General features: G+C 32.9%; 1 protein-coding gene across 1 annotated transcript; it reads right to left on the reverse strand.

The window, feature by feature from the left end:
* Positions 1-548: 548 nt before the first annotated feature.
* On the reverse strand, positions 549-17,691 carry LOC113550404 (toll-like receptor 6). The gene is made up of 2 exons (XM_026952205.1): positions 13,456-17,691; positions 549-1,869 (listed from the first exon to the last, which is right to left on the reverse strand). The coding sequence occupies exon 1, from the start codon at positions 17,252-17,254 to the stop codon at positions 13,466-13,468; it is 3,789 nt and encodes a 1,262-aa protein (XP_026808006.1). The 5' UTR covers positions 17,255-17,691; the 3' UTR covers positions 549-1,869; positions 13,456-13,465.
* Positions 17,692-22,602: the final 4,911 nt, after the last annotated feature.

A 22,602-nucleotide genomic window follows, 5' to 3' on the forward strand; every position in this document is an offset into this window, starting at 1 on the left:
TGACCTATAACCATAAAGATTGTTGTTTATTAATAATAAATCAACGCTAAGAAGCAATACGATTACATTTCGATAATTATATTAATATAACGATAGTACCACTGACTGCAGGTGCGTTTTGTATTGACGAGCCGTTCGGTACCTATCTATTCGCTCCGTAATGAAAATGGACATTGACTATAAACATTAAGTGTAAAATAATTGTTTAATCAAATAAATTTCTTGAAACAGTAGTAATTCAATATGAAATACTATCTATAAAATGTATCTTATCGATGACCGCCGCACGATGGGTGCCGTGTATATAACAATAGAACCGAAAGCATTATACTTACACAATAATATATATATGAGCCAATGCCGATTCAACGTTGTTATTGCTGTTTTTGTTTTTGTTTACGCTATTATTGTAATAAATTACAATCAAAACACGTTTGAATGAACATTTATTTTATATTGTACGATAAATAACGACAAAATATACAAAGTAATAAATAAATTAATAATAATAATAATAATAATAAAATAAAAATAAATGTCTATACAAAAATTTGACAAAGTTGGCTTAACATAAAATGTATTTGGTTATAATTAAACTTGACGATACTCAATACATTTCACGGGGGTCAAAAAAATATACACGAAAAATCGATACAAATTAAAAATTATATTAAATATATTATCACAGCTGAGAATATATAATTGATGTTATATATTTATACAAAATGAAGTATTTAACATGACTAGATCGCCTGGTTAAGTAAAAAAGAAAGTCGGAAACCAATGCGCTTATTACAATAATATCAGTATCATAGGTATAATAACATTATAATATAATATATTATTATTATTTTGCAATAATAAAATATGTACGACAGTGTTGAAAAAAATTCGAGTTATTTTTATTAAAATATTGTTGAGAGATATTACCATTATTATTATTTATGCTAACTGAAATTCGTATGGGGAAAATGTGGACAAAAACAACAGAAACGAAGCACTGGAGTATACGTTAAAGTTCAGTGAGTGTAATGTGTAGTTGGCGCGGGCGGTGACGCACACGTCTATGAACTTATTTATTATTATCGTTATCATTATCATTATCGCCATTGTTTCGGTTTGTTGCTGCTAAACGGTGTGCCGAATAGACCATATTATGTGTATGCGTTTTCATAGAAATATTGGAGCGAACATTATCTGTGCGGAATTCGCATTTTAATTCCCAATGCGGAAATGGACGAAAGGGTTTTGTTCGGAGCTCAAGTAAAACAAAAGAAAATTATTCCCTCACATCGCCGCCTAGTCACATTCCGTCAAGTGCACAGCCGAACACGCGCGCACGCGCGTATTTACAACAATATAATTTCTCTATCCTCTACCTATCCGGCCTGATGTTGACCGGCTATAGTCGTTCGAGAATAATAAACGCGTTCGAGTGGAGATGGCTACTTGTGTGTCGGTAGTATGAGGTACACAGTTATAATATTAATAATAATGATAACGATAATGATAACAAAATAATATGGCTGGACTAAAATATTATACAATATAGGTACCTATTATGACATTAGTATTATAATAGTAATTGTGTACGCGAAAATTTTGACTAGAAATCCAACGGGAAAACTTAAAATTAACATTAAAATATTCATATTTCTAAACATAAAAAATAATAATTATTATAAGTTAATCGACCGAAATACAAAGACGTATAGGTATAATATAATATAATGTGTTATAATGTTTTATATAATATAATAATGGGAACGTAGAAAATACAATTTATATATATATTAAAAGGATCATGTTCAAAAGATTTATTTGTAATTTTTGGTTTTGAGCGGCCTCTTCATTGACATTGCATAAACACTGAAACAAAATTACAACAACGATTAAGCAAATTATAACAATTAAATAAACTTTATATTATTTATAATATTAGTTATGTACATTGCGTAAATAAATAATTAGTCAATACCAATACATATAATGTACTTAATAATATATCATTACGACGTTATTAAAACCATTTTTGAAAATAAAAATAAACAAAAAATCTATATGTTTCTTCAAATAGTTTTATCGTATTTCGAGCTAAAGAAGTGGCGAACCACAAAGTTTCCGCATAATAATTTATTTCAATTTGTTTAACTCGATTATAATAATAATGGAAAAATAAACGTTATTATCGTTTCGTTTTTGGTAAAATTGAATAGTGTACCTACACTAAAGTTGTCGCTTACTTATTACGCAGAAACAAAACCAAAATTACTATAGGTATTGTGCTCTTTTGAATATGCACTATTGTTGTAAATCGTCAAGGATTAAAAAAAAAGTAAAGTAATTTTTCGTGGATACTGAAAATGCACAGAGGTCAAAAATATTCAGTATATAATTGAATGGTTAATATACTATTGTATTTGACTTAAATACCATATATAAAAACCATAAGTTCGTACGAAAAAAAAGACTTCCTCCTCTAATAAAAACGTCATTAAAATCTCACATCATTGATATTTTGAAATTCCTTTCCACTATATTTGCATAATACATTAATACATAATTTATATTTAAACAATATCATAACGCAATAATTAAGTCTGCGTCCTGCAAATCACGTAGTTATACGCTCGTTTAACTGTTCCGACGGGCAGTTGTACATGGACTTGCTTTTAAACGGTTTCGCTAAATATATATAGTTTTATATATACATATATTATTTGTACGACGTTACATATTATATACATGCATGATGGTATTCGTTGTCACGCGAGATTTACAACAGCTTTCGAGGTAGGCGGCGAAACCAATTGAACAAACGCCCGCGATTATTCATTTTGGAATTGCCCTCGTCGTCTAATGAATCTTCCCGCGAAACGACATTATACACTTAATGGCGTGGCGTGTATATACATTTTCTTGTCGCGATGAACCGAACCAAATTATTTGTAAAACAATTTCATAATAATATTATATTCGTTGCAGCAATCACGTGGTGCGCGTACTCGGATGTCCAATGTGTTCAATACCGATCAAATAATAATAATTGACGGTTACGGACCATGAAATAGCACTCGCCCACGTAATTTAATGATATTATTACAAATTATACCCAGCGAATTTTGTGATAGGTACCCGCGCGAATTGTTCGTTACTTATTTTTCGTTGTTTAACGTTTTCGCCGGGTCAAGTACTACGCACGCCTAGAATTATATATATATATATTTATACGTATTGGTGATTCAGCGGAAGAATAATGAGTGGCGGCGTTTGACTTCAATTTGTGTATTCTCGCTCGGATTTTATACGCCATCAATCCCACGTCCCCGTCCATCGGCCGGCTTGATCGCTCTGGTTACACGACGCGAACACAACGCACTATTATAGTAATGGCCATACAGTATAATATAGTAACAGTACGACGCAAACCGGAGAAAACATTATGGAAATTGTCGAAAGTGAGGTCGACCAGAAGTACATATACCTACCTAGACATTGTATTACAATAATATTTTACGGACGTGGTATTATACAATATATATATATATATATATGTATAGAAAACAGTTCACGGCGATCGAATGCGATAACTGCGATTTAGGTATCATATATCTGCAGTATATAACATTATTATGCTATACCTATATAAAACGCGCGGTATATACCTATTAATTTGCGGCATTATCACGGAGAGTTAGTCACGGGGTCGATGGCCAAAACACTAAGGTACATTATAACGATAACGACATTATAATAATATAGTGTATAATAAATAATAATGATAATATGCAAACGGTTATATACCGCGAGCGTGGTAGCTAATAATATTGTCGAATGTGCGCGTCCGATTTTCGACGGTCCCGATTCACCACTTGAGGGGTGGCCATTTGTGCTTCGCTCATCATCCGTTTTTTCCGTGTTTAATAATCTCACCATAAAATAACATTTGTGCCGATGCATTTTTATAGATTTACCAGCTATTAAAACTGACTCGGAAGACGTTAGAGAGGTCTAAAAAAGACCACGTCGGTGAAAATAAAATGATTGCTCAATCTCCAAATAAAATGCACACATTTTAGATGCTGCTGCCAAAACTGATAAGGTACAATAATTTTATTGTATGATATTTTGTTGTCGTCGTAAAATATGTTGTGCAATTATTGTATGACTGAATTTTAGTGAAATATTAAATAAACGGCCGGTGACAAATGACTGCTGACGATGAGTAGAAAAGCTTTTGAATGTTTAGTGGCATTTTGAAACGTATAAAACGCAATGTTTTTTTTTTTTTTAAATCAGATACAAGTTTTCAATTAATTCAGATAATTATTATTTCAGTTCCATTTAGCTGCAATTATATTTTTGCGAGAATATTCGTTATTGTTAAACGATAAAATGACAAACGTTACAATAGAATATTTTATCTATAAGTAATTTTATGACAAATTTTGTATATATTAATCTGATTTTACTAAAAATAGGACGATAATAAAATAATTATTTTTACTCGTAAATAATGCGAGAAATTGAAAGTCAAAGTGGTGTATCACAAAGTTCAGAAAACACTCAATCTTAATAAATATTTTAACGCAGTCAATTTTATAATTAAGCTAGCATAGCTATTATTTACGATGGGATTTACAATAAATCTATAATATTATATTATATTGGTTGTAAATTTTTATAATTCGGAATTAACGATAATCATCATTTTTTACAGGTTTCCATTTTGTAAATTTAAGTATTTTCATGACCAAATAAATCGATCCATTTTTACTGGCTTTCTTTCTGCATTTTCTTTCTAAAGTTTTCCATCTTGGACAAATTTCATTAAAGCGCGAGGCTATAGTATTTGTTTAGTATACAACACGCGGCGCGTTGCCCGATATTTAATTTGCACGTTCCACTTTTGTGCCTAAAACTCGGGATCACTGCGCCTACACACTGCGACTGTGGAACACTACGAATATTATTTTTATTATTAAGACAGCTGTGCACAAAAGCAAAATACAGTAATAGTGTATTCTTATAATAATATTATATTATCGTATAATGGCAGCCAGCCGTGTAGTTCAAGAACGTAGAATGAGAATATTGACTGTTGTGAGAGGGCTGAGAGGTTGAAGCTTTAACGAAATCGAATTAAACCTCTGCATACGTATCAACGCTGAGTATAAATATGTAAGTATATCATATTTCTAAAAAACCAACAATAGATAAATGGATTTTGTTGAACTTGAACTACCTATGTTATGCACGTATAATACTGACACAAAAAATAGCGTTGTCTTAATAAAACTATTATTTTTGAAATGTATTCAAAAAATTCGATTTGGAATCGAATGAAAAAAAATATTACGTAACTCTAGAGACACGATTGTAAGAGCTTTCATAACGAATTTCGATAATACTATGATATAATATATACATATATACAAAATAACAACATTGAAATTTGCCACACGCCGGTTATTACAGTATCGACCACGGCGAAATTCGATACAGTATTCTCATTGCGATTCTCATCCTCAAAAACAATAATATTATGTCGAAAGTTTTCGCCGACCGCGCTGAACCATTGCCGTCTTACAATAATGATAATAATAATTTATCATGATATTATCTTATCATTTTAATCCGGAACACGGTGTTATTATAATGTTATGCGTGTACGTTCGCAGGAATATATATTATTAGTGAGATGCTTTTAGGTGTATTATTTATGCTGTTGCGAGTCGTCATCGTCGTCGTCGTCGCCGTCTCCGTCTTCGTAGTTCGTACATATTATAAACATTGACCTGGTTGTTAGTGCCGCGGGTTCTCGCGCGCGCGGCGGTACCCGTGCCGAGCTGCCGAGATAACATCGTCCGCGACTGGAGGAGCGCAAGCGCGCGCATCGCATCGTCGTTATCGGTCGGGCGCATCGCTCGCGCCAAACGCCCGTGAAAACGACAGGTGCGGCCCGCCGGCTCGGGTCGGATACTATAATATTTTAATCGTACTACAATGTTATGTTCTCGTCATCGTCATTATAATAATAATATAATATTATTATGTATTTACGTATAATAATCGTATACAGGGTGTTTGCCTTCTCGTATAACTATATAGTTATAGTAAAGTTATAGTTGCACGTCTGTGGTAGCCGACCGCTCGCCAAGACTGGGCGTCGAAGAGTTAATAAGTTAAATTAATTTCTACTTATTGACTCGACTATCTATAGTTTGGTGTTTTAATTAACTTAACTTTAACCTAACTTATTTGCCTCTGCATTGACTTATATTCTCTATTAGGTTAATTTTGAATTTGATATATGTAGACAAATATTTTGTTTACTACCGTTTATAATATTATTATACAAGTTCGTAGAATGTAGAAAATATTAAAAGAAAAAAAAATAAGATATATTTACGATGATTTTGGTATTTCTAATATTATTTGTTGATAAAAACTGATTTAATAATAAATATATAGGGGAGACATTCGTTTCCTGTATATATGCATACACACAACATAATATAATATATTCGCTACTTATAAGTATAAAATAAAAATAAAGTTGTCAATGTTCTTATTTATTTTTAAATTTCTTAATTTTTTAATTGAGTTGATGGTATTTTTTAACTTATAATTTATGTACGTAGAATTTCTATTAATTTAATTTTTGAGTCAATTGAAAAATAAGACTTAACGTACTGAAATTACATTCGTCTCTTGACCTGATGTATGTAAATATTAGTAGGTCCTATAGGAATCGGTTTAATTCGTTTAAGGTTTTTTTTTTTTTAAAAGTTCACGTTTTAATAATATATTTTACATTTTTCTTCTGATTTTAAGATTACAAAAAAATACTATTCTTATAGCTATCTTCATTTTGTGGCTATTTACCGACATCAATGTTGTCTTACCGCAAAATCGTAAATCGAAATAAGAAAATGAACGGTGACGTCAATTCGTAGCGGTGAGGCATCCTGTATACTGTAGTTGGGTATAATAAACTGTTATATAGGTACATATTAATAGAGCGATGCCAAAGATTATCATACTTAGGATTTTGTATCGTTACTTTTCGTATTTTGTATCACGCCAAACAGACTGCGCCGAAGGATCAAACACCACCCGCGACACGATTACGATCTCGCGAGCAACGCTCTCTACGCTGGTCATCGCGGAGCATGTACGATATACATTATAATGTATACAATATGCATATTATTATTAAACATATTAGACAGATACGTCGTCGCGCGCCAACATGATTATTATCCTCCGGTCACTATAATAGTAATATTATTGCCATAAAATAATAAATATCAAAATTATTTTATACTAGTCAAAACTCAAAGGTGTGCAATGCGCATAATAAAATACTTTCGTCGTCCACGTTCGTAGTCTATATTATTTTGTACGATATTATTATTATGATTTTCATTATACTCTCGCGGCCACTTACGGTAAGTATTACATTTAAATGTGTATAATAATATACAATATTAAATTGCACGCACTGCGTACACGCGTACCTAATATTACTCCAATAATAATAATAATAATAATATCAATGACAATAATAATACCAGCGAGATTAACGGAACAATGCGCTTTTTGTCCAGTTTCCAGTAGATTTAATACGGTGCGTGGCCCGAGGTGTACCGTACAAAAGCCGAATTCGGGTCGAGCGATTCCCATTGTTGGCGAGAAAATCGGTGGTGATGGTATCCTTGGCACGTCCCTTTTCAGCCTTTTTAATATAATATATAATATCCCTTTGACAAAAAATAAAAATAAAAATAAATAAGATAGAATAAAAATCAAAAAACCTATTACGCTGTCTCGGAAATTCGCACGCAAACAACTTTTAAGTGGGATGACGGCATAGTTGCTGTCGCGTCCGTCGAATATTACGCAAACGATTCAGAAATGTATTAATAAAAGTGTATTTTGTCCTTTGACCGTCATCTATGCCTGATCGGACAAAACCGATAACGTCAACATAATCTAATAATGATCGGACGGAATTCGAAGTCCATCGCGAATTTGTCCCTGTCGCATTGCTAATAAAATCTGTTTGATCACTGAAGTGTGGCTGACGAAATACAAAAGCGATACCTCAAAATGGTTGTTAGAAAATAGTACTATCACTTGTAGCTCGTAAAAATAGGTACATTATAAAGTTTTTTAAACATTTCAATATTGTAAATCGCATTTACTGTATATTGTTTTAAGTTACGTATTTCCGAACTAAATAAAGTCTTCTCGCTTTTATAATTTAATTGACAATTAAAATATTTGATGAAACTGTTTTTTAGTAAATACTTTTTTTTTAATATTATCATATTAAAATCCTAATAAGGATTTATCGGCTTTTACATTGACGGAAATTTTATTCAGTCGCATTGTGCTAGCTCTTGTCCATTGGGAATTTAAGCCGATTTCACAAACGCTAACGGAACGATATAGGTACGTGAACGGAACGCACGTGTCCCCGGGTGGTATATACATATATATCGCTAAATCGATACCGATCGTTTTTTACATTTTAAGTCCCTTGTTGGGACAGTACTTTTTTTATTTTTCCATAAAGAACTAAACTTTGTCAACTTTTATACACCCTTTATAGTGGCATGTAATAAAATAAAATATACAAGTTTGGTTAACCGTTTAAAAAATTGTTTTCATCCGTTGAACACCAATTTCTGACGATCGATCGTGTGTATTTGGACAACTACAGCAATAGTTGACGTTCATTTTTGTCTTATAAATATATAAACGTTTAAGTATTTTTGAATCTTAAATAAACCAAATAATAAAATAATTTTAGAATGTAATTTAATGTAATTTTGAATAGGTACTTTCAGAGTTAAATATACCTAATCAAAGTTTTGATTTATTTAACATAAGATCTATTTTATGATGTCATTATTATTGAAATTCATTAAATAATTTGTATTTTATTAGCGTATATATCTCTGATTTTTAAGTTTTTATTCGCATTTATATACGCTATATAATAAAATGAGATTTTTTTTATTATATTATAGTATTCAAATAGTGTAGACTGGTAATTTATTTTTAGGTAAAACTCGTTTTAATTTAAAACGATAAAATTTAATAACAGATTAATGATTATTAAGTGTAAGATATGCAACTAATTGAAATATTATTTTTTAAGAGTTAAATAAATTAAATGTAAATATTTATTTAATATTATATGATAAAAATTTCATTAAAACTTGGAAAATTAAATGATAATTCTGTTAAAAATATGTGATACCTATATATATATTTATTTAAGCTTTACGGTTCAATAATAATCTACATAAGATTATTAAATAAACTTTTACTTTTAATACAGATGAAATAATAACCTATTTTTAAATGTAATGAAAATGTAGACTAGTTATTTAAATAAATACATATAATATTATAATATTATCACGATGTTTGTATTATTTTCGATTACTTTTATGATTCATTAAATAGGCACGATTTATTATTTGTATTTCTACTTTATATTTTTTTGCAAACGAATACAAATATTTAAACGAATATGTTCTATAGTTCCTATAATTCCGTTGATATTTTCCATTGGTACATACTGAAAATATAATAAATGTTAGTTGACACCATACTGTAGGTAGTAGTGTAGTTGCTTCAATGTTCAAAATTAACGTTCAGTTTGCTCAAACTATTTTGTGTAACGCACAACTGCGAGTCTCCCTTTGCTTAGTTATATCGGAGGGTTAATTATCGAATGGGCTAAGGTGTCGAGATTGGGTTTCTCTCTTTACACACACACACACACATACACACCCTGGTGTGGGCTAAATACGAGTATACGGAGAGGCAGATGGGAAGCATCGTCGAGCAGATGTTACGTATTAGGGCGAAAAGATGCCAAAACTGAGGGTACATTTTAATTTTGGAGGTAAAAAAACACATAACAATAACGAGAGTAGTGTATATAAACACCGTTTAAAGGGGAAAAACGAAAAATGATATTTTGCAAGGACTTACACGCTTCAAACACGAGCTAATGAAATCTTCGTAAACAAAAGAAGAAATGGGACCGACATTGTAGTTTACAAATTTAATGATGTAGAAAAAATGAACAGAAATAATGGGATTTGTGGCATTTTGTATTTTACAGTTTTTATTCTAAATTGTCTCCCGAGGCGAAAAATAAACTAGTTATTCTGGCGAACAAGACGCTATTCTCGTATTTTAAATGCATATTTATTATTAAACTTTACAACTGGTTTACAAGTTTCAAATTAAAAAATACTTTTTAGACGTCTAGATAGATAATAAAAGAGTGCGTATTTATTATAATTTTTTTATTATTCCATAGAAAACCCGATTTAAATATTGTAAAATTGCATTTTAACGTCTTTTTAGTCACTGAAAAAATAAAAAAAAAACAAATGACGATGTCAAGAGCCCCAAAACAGTTGAAGTTAACATCTATTCACACGTAAAGTATATATACAAAGTGAACCTAATGAAAAAAAAAATACAAAGGGTTTTTTCCTCATAAAGGTAGATAAACGTTTCGCTGGAGGGTGTCAAATAGCAAAGGGACCGTTTGGAGTAGTAAATGTAAATTAACGAAAATTATAATTTTTTTCTACAGGATCTTCATATAAAGGTATTTTAAACCAGCAGAGTCACTAATTTAATTTTGACTCATGTGTTTTACACTATATTATTACTACAATTATTTAAATGTTCATATAATCGAATAATGGGCCTATTTGGAATTGATGACTATAATTTGACGTCTATTCGTTTATTATTTTTCTTTTTTTTATTCATTACAACACACTTTCGCACAATTCAAGTGTATACGGCAATTAGTTATATTTTACTCTTGTTCTTTCAAGCTCTACATCTATAACATACAAATCCTTGCACGCAAGTGGATGATGTGACAGAATATAAACACCGACTTATTTTAATGAATACAACCTTAATGCCTGGAGTACTTTTGTGTATATTATTATTACATTATTTCTGATATGTCATTCAAAAAATGACTTTTATAAAAAAAATCAAAATCAAATTATATTTAACCATGAGTGAATATATAAAAAAACAATTTTGGATTTGTGCACATTGCACAGATATTATTAAAATTATTATACCCTATGATGATAATCTATTCATTCTGTCAACTAGCTTTTGTACACGTATAATTTACGTTAGATCTCCATCTTTAACGAAGAACACGGGATACTTAATGAGAATCGTTCTGACGAAACTTGATTACCGGCAGGTACCAAACTCGGCCACTCGGGATTGTTCCTGAGGCGATAATCCTATGTTGTAGATTCTGAGCGGTGTTTGTACAATGTGTATATTTTTTTTTTTATCTCGAAAAATTGAAATACTTCGATCTTCAGTTTTAAATATGATTGTTGATAACAATTTGTGTTTATGTTGGTAATTTAAGAAGAGTTAAAAGTAAAAATATCCTAGTATATTTTTCAATAAACAGGGAACAAAATAAATACATATACATATATAAATATATGAAAACCGGTAATATTAACGTAAAACCATTTTGAACAATATTGATTTTGATATTTCATTTTAATTTAAAAACAAAAATTCGTAGATACTTGAAATTTTTATCAAATATTTATATTTTCAACATATGGTATATAATCTAAACATTTTGGATCTTTTCAATACTTTTTTTTTCATAAATTGTAATAGTACTATGTTATATAGTAACAATAGTAACATAGTTTCATATTATTATATATAAACTTAGGTAAGTTATAGTAAAAATAATGGAGAATTTTAATGAAAGTTCCTCATAACTTGATCTTACTGTAATTAAACAACAATGTTAATGAATTAGTTTGAAATAAATGTATGTCGTAAAAAACGTGAAAAATTCATAAAATGATTAATTATAATACTTTAAAATTTTAAAATAAAATTTTTTAAACGTTTTTATGAATAAAATTAATAAACAAAGTTTATCGTAATTATTACAGATAATTTTTAAGATGGTTTGAAATTTAAATTAAGATCAAATTGAATATTCACAAGTAAAATAATGATTTATCCTCAAATGAATTTGTCATTTTTTCAATTAAAAAGAAAAATTAACTGTAGAAAATTAAAATACTCCAGTATTGCCTATATTTTTATTTCTTGTACACAATGCAATTTTACAAAATATTATAACTAATTTTAAATTATTCAGTACTTATAAATTTTAAAATTGTTAAAACACTTGTAATAACACCCAGTGTGTTGAAATATTTTAAATTATAATAAATGAAAAAAAAAAAATTATTCAGAGGCATTTGAAATTTTTGGTTTTTTGTAATTTTATTTGTACACGTGATGATACATTTTGTATGTTTAAATTGACTTAAAAATGTAATAAAAATAAATTCCTCATAATTTATTTTCCATTCATAATTTCAAAAATATAATTTTTTATATAGACTACATATTTTAAGTTTATGGAGATTGAATATACATTTTTTTGAATTTAATAGGTACATAATTTATTTACATAAATAACAATAAGCGAATGTGATGACAGGAAAAATACCGTATGAGTCACGGAATGAAGAAAACTTCCGTTAATGGGATTTCAAATAATTGAATATTATATAAACGATAAATAATTATTTTGGTGTAGAACAAAAAATTTTATTTATATAGGTACTAAATACATGTTGGCACTCCGTATATTATAATTTACTATACATAGTGGCATTTTAATGATATTTAGATTAATTTTAAACTATTTATATGATAAACTTATTTACACCTTTCACGGTACAATGGTATTGAACTATAATTTAATCGTGAATTAACTACTTGTAATGTGTTATGGAATAATATTAAATATGAAACCTGTCGTATAACTGATAGTATTATAAATATTAAAATACATAATAAAATATCGATTGAAGAGTAAGCTGGCAGTTTTCATTCAAGATCGTTATATCTTATACAATAATTTATCATTTAAATTAAATTTTCAAATATATAACAATGACCTACTCAATTACATAATATTATACTCGACTAGATTCACTATACAAAAAAATGAACACCCGGGTTTTATTTTTTTATTTTTAAAGTACGCGTAATAAAAATACATTTTTTTTTATATAATTCTATGGCAAATCGTTAATTTGAAAATTGTTGTTTATAAATATATCTTCTATATAATATAATAATATGATATTGATTATAGTAAACGCAGAAATTAATACAACTGTATAATACCCATAGAAATAGTATTGTTATATTTCAACTAATCAGTATCACAACACAATTAACGCAATTAATTATAAATGTATATTTACTCATAGGTAAAACCCGTTTCTTGTATATTTTTTACTTACTCTATATAAATATAATATATGTAAATGCAAACAAACTAAAATTAGCTAAAAGCAATAAATTATTTTTAAATATTACCTTTTGGAAATCACGCCCAAAGATGCTGCGAAGAATCCACATACGCTGGCGACAAATAATACTTGCTAGACTGTACTGAAGCAGTCCTAGGTGGCTGGCTAGCGAATGAATAGGACGACCTCAATGGTGTCGCATATATGTTAACACCGTTTCTGGACCGGGACATTAAACTTTGGCACTTGCTGACATCTGGCATAGCGAACTTTAATTTTTCCCAAAACATTCGATCACCCCAGTTCACTTGGATGGAATTTTTCATATAAACTCTGAGTTCTGGATCAACATCTTTTGGCTGAATTTCGCCAAGGGCAACGACGATAAGCCGTCCTTTTTTATCTTTAAGACCCTCGTGCAGTGCTGATTTGAACTCAAATCGACACCATTCAGATTCCACAAAATTTTTAGAAACAACTAGAATCGTTCTCTTGGATGATTCGATAGCTTCCACGATGGTATCAGCAACAAATGAGCTGACATTAAAATCCCGATAGTGTAGTCCTACCCTGTACCTAGGATTGCCCTGTTCTAGCCCTGGGGCTAGCATCTGAGCAACGAAACCGTCATCTTTTAGACTGTACGTGACGTACGCATCGAACATCCTGTCATCTTCGAAGGGTACGGTTTTATGACATATTCTGAATCCGCATTTATAGTACACCCAAGCACGACACTCTTCTCTGTACACGACTACAAGGTACAAGATTAGCACCAGAGCTAAAATTATACATATAGCCGTTAATACCGTGGGTAATACGTCTCTGACGATACGGTTTTCTACGATGGAACCAAAAAACGAACTACATTCAGTGGCATTTTGGTCCCGAATACTTACATCCCTGTTGTCGTCAGAATGACACGTGACGACAGACGAGTCCACGATCTTGTCACCGGATACGATAATGTACCGTCGAAACGACTGAACAAATTCACAATCACAAGACCACGGGTTGTTGGAAAGGTACAGCTTGGCTAGGCGTAAATTGGTCGACAATATCCAGGAGTCATAGTCGTACAGTCTGTTGTGATCGAGCCTCAGCACTTGCAAGCTCTTTAACGGTTCGAACGTCATGTTGCTGATGTAGCTGATAGAATTGTGCTGCAGGTATAGTTCTCGAAGGTTCTCAACGGTATTGAATTCAGATCCATCGAACCTCTCGATTTTATTGTCCTCCAAGTGCAATACGGCCAGCCGTTTAAGCCCTGTAAATGTATCATTGCGTACAGACTGGATGCCTGAATTGTTGGCGAACAGTATACGTAGATTTTTGCGTCCCAATAGAGCATGGCTAGATAGGTGCGTGAACAGGTTTCCGTCTAGATAGACCTCGGTGGCGTCCATAGGAATTTTAGCAGGAAGCTGGGTGTAGTTGGACGAGTAACAGTCAACGATATTAGACGACCACGGTTGGTCATGGTAACACGTGCAGTTTGCCGGACATGTCATCTCGCAGTCACATGCGTCAAACTCACAGCACTGACATACAGCGAAACAGTGAGTCTTATATGTGCACACAAATTGCGCTTGGTTGATGTCGGATAATGGCACGTACTTATTCTCTCGATTGTACAGCAGCTTGCAATAAATTGATGATATATCCATCACCATTGGATATTGGCGTAGACCGGCCAGTAAGTTGATACGTTGCAGCCACTCCATTTTGCAATCACACTGGAACGGGTTGCCGCTAATGTAGAACTCTGGTAGTGGTTTGTCCGAGTGAACGGGTGCAAGGCGCAATGCGTTTATATCCAACTGGCCAATCTGATTTGCATACATGTCGACCCGTGAGATGTTGGTTTTTTTTAAGAAAGTACCTGTCTCTACGGTCATAATCTGGTTGTTGTTCATTAATAGTATCTCTACACTGTCGGGTATTGAGGCTGGGCTGATGTACGTCAAGTAGTTGTACCTCACATCCAGCTGACGTATCTTGGCAGTGACATTATTTTTGTTGGACAACTCGGTCAGGTAGTTTTTATGCATGGCCAACCATTCAAGACGTTCCGGTAACATACCATAATCGAAATCACTTAGGACGTTATCAGACACATTTAGCCACTTCAGACTTGATACATTTCGAACTATATCTTCTATTGACGATAAACGATTGCCATCTAATCTGATCGCTTCTATGTTTAAAATGTTTTGAAATGCATCCGCAGCTACAAAGTCAATCTGATTATGTGCAACGCTCAATATTTGAAGTGCAGTTAGATTGTCGAATAGGTTGGATGTTAAGTTGCGTAATCGATTTCCCATCAATCTCAGACCATTTAAGTTTGACATACCATAAAACGAATCTGGGTTTATGAATTCTATTTTATTCTCTCCCAGGTCTACGTTCTTCAGCATTCTCATTTCTCTCAAAGCTGAAGGTATAGTTTTTAAAACGTTCCCACTGAGGTTTAATTCTCTTAATGTGGTGCAATTCTTAAAACAGTCTTCGTGCACGTCTGTTAGTTTATTTCCATCCAACGAGAGCAGAGTCAACGCGTAAAGGCCGTTCAGAGCCAATGGACTGATATCTACAATTTTATTGTTAGACAGCACTAACGTGTCGAGATTTCGAAGCGGTATGAATGCGTCATTTGGTATCGAATCAATTAGATTACCACCCAAATTTAATATCTGTAGCGTGTATAGATCGTGGAAAATCGTTGGATCGAGTTTGGATATTTTGTTATTGGATAAGTTCAACGCAACTAGTCTAATAAGTCCCGTAAATGTACTGGCGTCTATCCAAGTGCTCGTAAGCTGATTAGATGATAGATCCAGCGAAGTCAATTGGTACAAGTTGACAAATAGACCTGGAGACAAAGTGCCAATTGAGTTATCTTGCAGGTAGATTTGCTTAATACTATCAGCTACATCTTTGAACATGTCGATAGGCAACGAGACAATATTATTGCAAGATATGTCTAGAATCTCCAGACCAGTAAGTCCGCCAAGCGGCCTATCATTGACCACTGATATCTCGTTACCGGTAAGCCGTAGCTCAATGAGCCGGCGCAACGATCTAAAACCATTTGACGGTATTATGGCAATGCGATTCCATGATACGTCGACGGACTGGACGTCTAGTGGACACTGACTGGACGCAGGTTTTCTCAGGTATGGGTTCGCATCGTACACCTCATCGCGGCCGCTGATAAGCGGCTGTGGCGGTGGCGGTGGAGCGCGTTCCCCAAATCCCAAGTCGGCAACGTCCTGTATGCGGTTCCTGCTCAGGTTTAGGAGCACCAGGCTGGGTAAATGACAGAACGCGTTCTCTGGCAGCGCAACCATGTTATTAGTGCTCAGATCCAACCGTTCAAGGCGGCTGGCATGCGCGAAACTGCCGGTTGCTATTTCAACGGTCATGCCGGAGTTCGGCCAATCGGACATGCCCGTCCTGATGGTTAGATTTCGAAGGTCTGTGAGACCCGCAAGTGTGGCAGCCGGCCATCGGGCCAGCTTACACCCATCCAACTCAAGCTCGCGGAGCCGCACGAGGTGGGCGAAACTCTGGTTTTCCATCGAGCTAAGGGTTGTAACCGCGGGGTCACACGATATGAGCAACGAGACAGTGTGCTCGGACGGGATGGCCGAGAAATTCGTGGTGTCCATCTCGCTGTTGATTGTCCGAAGCGTACACGCTAGTAGCACCTCGTCACCATGACCATCGCGGACCTTCCACGCGCAGTCCTCTGGCGCGTCATAGTTGAACTGCGGACCGGACGACGCGTTGATGTGATGGTATTGTCCGCACACCGAGTGCCACATTGGTATAACTAAGAGAATAGCGAATAACACGCACATTCTCGCGGCGTCGGTGGGGCGGCAGCGGTGGTCACTCGTCGACCGAATGCATACGCTAGAAAACGGCCTGTGCGGGGCCGATGATCATGTCAAAAAAAAAAAAAAAAACGAAAGAATATGATAAAAAAAAATGTAATTAACACTTAACCGCGACGAGCGAGGGTATCGATAAATAAATCGCGCGGAAAAAAAAAACTATCACGACAGAAGTGGCGTATTATAATATTGTCGTTATCGTTTGTATAGTTGTGTCAGAGTAGTGGCGATCCGACCGCGGAAATGTTTTTTCTGCTATTAATAATATTTGGTTTCGACGACGACGACTGCTGCGACGGTAGCAGTAGCGAGGACGCCGTGTACATGGCGCGACGGCGACGAACTGTTCGATGCGGTGCGCGAACGCGGACTGATCGTGTCAGACGGTACATGCTCGTTTACGACTGCCGCCGGGCCGGTGTGGTGCCCGCGCGCACTACACTAGCGCGCACGCCAACGACGCCGTTTTATTCCCCGCGGAGACCGACGACCGGGCTCGACAGTGGCGCGACCGTCGACTCGAACCACCAGGAAACGTTTTCCCTTTTTCTACTGTTTTTTTTTCTGTCCTTCCAACCTCCACGTCGTCCTGTCGCCGCCACCGCTGCCGCTACCACCGCCGCCGCCGCAGCCGCCGTCATCATTTTGCAACCCCCCACAAACAGCTGCACGAACACACACGCGCACGCACACCGCACGTCGTACCTATAATATCATTGTGTACGGGACACGCACAAGGCCGCGACTCGCGCGGGTCCCCTCGATAATAATAATATGACAAAATCAAAAAACGTAGAACAAATACCCGGTTTTTTAATTTTTTTTCATTTCATTTCTCCAGTGCTTATCAGTGCGAGCGATCGCCGCGTGTTTTATCGTTTGTCATAATACTTCATATTTTATTGTCGTGGCGCATACGTATATTATTGTATTTTATACGTCGTGCCATACGTAACGTGGTTAAACGAGTGGAACGCACGCACCGCGGTCGCCGTGCTCACATTATAATATTATTATACGGTTTATAGGCAGGTACCGGCCAAAGTATAAGGGTGAGAGAGAGTGGGTTTATAAGAGAGCACTCATGCCACCGAGTGCGTTATAATATTATGTATAGTACATTTTTTTCGTTTATATACCATTTTTAATTTATTTCTGACGAGAGCAGCCATCATACTCCAATGGGTGCATTAATAAATACAAAATTATATTAATATTGTTGTGTTGTCTCGTCAAGAAAACGAAAGAAAAAACTAAATATGATTCGATCTTGACGAATGTATATTATACCGTAGCGTCGCCCTCCGGCATTAGTGGTTCGTTTCGCCACAAATAGGGCGGAAATGGATTTCGTGAATTTCTTTATTGTGCATAGCTATAGTCATTGAGTTTCCGACTATCCTGATTCCTGAGAATTTGTATTTGTATATATTAATATATATTATTTTTTTTAAGCTACGATACAGACGGATTTGCGCACCAGCTAAACATTGAAAGTATAATTTATAAATACACAAAACTTATACTAGTATATTATTATATCAACGGAAATAAGATAACTTAAAAAATTCAATATCACTATTTATCGTTAAATATAAATATAAAATTTCACAAATATTTTGTAAATTAAAAAAAAATGTACAAAAACTGGCTGAGTTATAATTGTTAAAAAATATTATATTACACATATTATGTATATATTGTATTTATTATTATTAAACAAATTCTTAAACTGTAATATTTCATTGAAATATTAGTAAAATATAAGCAGTACATAAAAGCATACCGAATATATTAATTAAATGTCACGATTAAAACCCATAAATTGTATTTACGTTTTATTTATCAAGAAGGTTTATTTTAATTAAAAGAGCAAATATTGAATTATTAAGAATATTCCTACAATAAAAATAATTTCCCGTCACAGCCGACTTTATGTTTTTCTTTCAAATACATTGTCCATTTGTACATATAAATATTTAATTAAACGAGTAAATATGTAGAGAAAGAATCAACATTTGTATGAATAATACAAAATAATACATTTTTCTAATATTATAATAATTAATATAATATATTTTATGAAAGAGTGATTATTTTTAATATCTTAAGGTTAAGTTATTTATTTTGATAGTGTCTATAATTTAACAGAATATATTTGATTATTGCCTATTGGTATCTTCAGTATAGCAATAATATAAACTATACTTTGGTTCTACTAATTATAAAATATTTGTGATGATTAAAAATAATATAATAAAAGTAATAAATAACAATAATCTGCAAAATTAAACTAATTACAATCTTGCAATATGGTAGTAACTAGTAGTACACAAAATATATTCTAACAGATGATATGCAGAGGATCTTCGTTTAAAATAGTTATTGCGGCCTATCATGGAGGTCGCTGCAGATAGTGTCCGCGTCAATGCGAGAAAATTCAACCACCACAACATATTGCACTGTTTTATAGATTTACAATAATTATTCAATTTGCAATACTACTGAAATGGCGTAGGTAATGATAATTATAGTAAATATAAATATTGTACTAGTGGTGTAGTTACTATAATAGGAGCACGATCGTGGTTTTCAGTTTTGATAACAACCGACGACCGCGGGCAAGTGATCGTCTCTGTGTTATAATAATGTTGGTAGTTGGTAATGGTGGAACTCACTGGAGTAGTAGTAGTAGTAGTACACGTCCATACACAACAGCGACCGAAACGATAGGAATTTGGCGGGGCGCCATCGAATACGAAAGCCAACTACTATTATTTTCGACACGGCTCGGCAAATAGGGGTATATTACATAATCATACCTATATAGTTTAGTACACCGAACAGAGGGGTAGGTTAACTACTATATTGTTGAAAATGGTTTTGGTGTATTTTTTATTCATTCTTTATCCCGTTAAACGTTTTTTTGTTTTAAACGAACGAATGTGCCCTTATTATGATGAACAATATAATTTAATAATACATTAAACGGGTTAACAATAACATTACGTCCGATTAAAATATTTACACAATAATGTAGATAATAACGAAAACTGTAATTTGTTTTACTCGCTAATCGTTCGTTGAAAATCTCCAAAAGTGATAATTATATTACGACACTGCTCACACATTTAATTATTAACCAGCTGCAATTATTATTATAAACTGTTTGTGCTTGTTTTGTACAGCAGGCAACACTGCACCCGGTGAAATGGCACTGGAAAATAAAAATATCATTCGGACTCTTTAACCTCAGTAGGTATTGGTTTAATCCAGATTTACAAAAAATACAAAATTGCTTTGCGAACGTCATAATAACGGATGTCTTATAAATCTGTTGACTGTTACAATGTATTATTACATGACGTAATTTTACGCATTTGCGAAATTTTTCCTACAAAAATGTTATATTTATAAATATTGCTATTTAAAGCTTTGAAAATTTCAACCGATATCTGAAAAATGTTTAACCAACACAAACACTGCTATAATTATGGCTTATAATATATTTACATAACTTAAAATTATTATTGAATTTAAATTTCAGATTAAAATATTTTTAAAACAATAATTAAAAATTATTTATCGGAAACATTATATTTTACGTATATTTAGTACCTATATTTATTATGTACCTCTTATATTATTATATTTATTGGTTAACATAAAAGAACAAAACATGATACCATTATTATCATCTATGATACTTATATGTACGAAAATTAAATAATTTATCTTTTGTAGTTTTGTATTTATCGGTCCTGCACCCATTTAGAATTTAGACCAATTAAAAAATTATATAACCTACTAGTATATGTACAGTAATACTATTTACTTATATGTGTATACATTTTAGGGATCCATTTAGAGTTTATATCAAACAATATGAGTAGAATTATGGGACATATCATCCATTATAAGTTATAATAGAATTCGTAAGCACATAAATTATAATATTTCGTATCATCATATTGCTTGGTCATTTATACTATTTTTAAAACGTTTAATTGAACATCATGAGTCATGGCCCTGAATCGAATTTTATATTTTAATATTAGCTGATAATTATTATCAATATATAACGTGAAGCATTATGACGTGATGTATGTATAGTTTTGATGATTTGGTAGTCAGTTGGTAATATGTGTAGGTACTTGTACGCGAAATAATTTAATAAATATAAATATTTATTTTATTCATTTTTGATAAATCATCAATTTTTACAGTGTATCGTCGGTTATTTAGAGGGTCTGTCTGTATAATGGACATATTAGCAAACATCCTTTAATTTTGATCAGAATACCAGCAATGACGTTCGCGAACCAAGCGATGCATTAACAATGAACATCGAACACATCACTTGCATATTACGGGTACATTAAACAAAAATGTACTTGTCAGCAAAAATAATCCGATAAAATTACATGTTAATATGTTATTTATATGCTTCAGCGTAGTTACACTAAAAACACATCATACAGAGCGGTACGTGATTTTCCGTAACCCAACCATTTAGAACCTGTGTAAAATATAAATACAATAAACTCTAGTTAATGAGTAACGAAAGTACAGACATGTAAAAATGTTTATTTTTTCTACAGAAAAACTGCGAATTGTAAAGGTGACTTTGTGCATTCTACCCTGACGATTTTCCTGGCGCGTAATCCTTAGGTGACGGGAGGCTCATGTGGTGATTAAGGCCAGAGATTCGTTTCGTATTATTGCACAACAGGATAATATTATAAATTATAATACTCACTCGTGAAAGCTGTCAAGTAAACGATTATCGAGATCACGGATAAAATGTCTGAGACGAACGTTTCATGACAGTGTAGTCGATGCTTTAATAGTAAACGTTTGTGTAAATGATAATAATATGGTCAGTGATGGTCGCCTCGGCCGTATTAACCGTGGGTTAGACCACGCAAGTTTAGAACCTCACCGGATTTGGTACGACTGGGTTTTGGTAAAAACTTTGCCGTCACGTACATCTAATCATTACACAATGAGATGATATTACTCGTAAATTAAAAGGCCTCGGTTTTCCATACGAAAGCAACAGCGATAACCGATGACCGACGTCCATTTACCATTGTATCATTATGTTTGGTACAATTGACCGATAATCAGTATCTGAAATAATTTTTGTTAGTCATCAATTTATTATTTCAATTGCGCTAGAAATTGGATGTAATAAAAAAAAAAATATGGAATTCGAAAAATGTATACATCAGTTACACCAGTGATCACAGGTTTATTACATATAAATTACAATTCATTCTATATGTTATTTTCATTATTTTTTCACAATT

This window comes from Rhopalosiphum maidis, chromosome 1 (genome assembly GCF_003676215.2).
Source record: "Rhopalosiphum maidis isolate BTI-1 chromosome 1, ASM367621v3, whole genome shotgun sequence".
Classification (NCBI taxonomy): domain Eukaryota; kingdom Metazoa; phylum Arthropoda; class Insecta; order Hemiptera; family Aphididae; genus Rhopalosiphum; species Rhopalosiphum maidis.

What these genes read in the sequence shown, in the direction of transcription:
- LOC113550404 (XM_026952205.1), bottom strand. Translation starts at nt 17,254, where the DNA reads ATGTGCGTGTTATTCGCTATTCTCTTAGTTATACCAATGTGGCACTCG.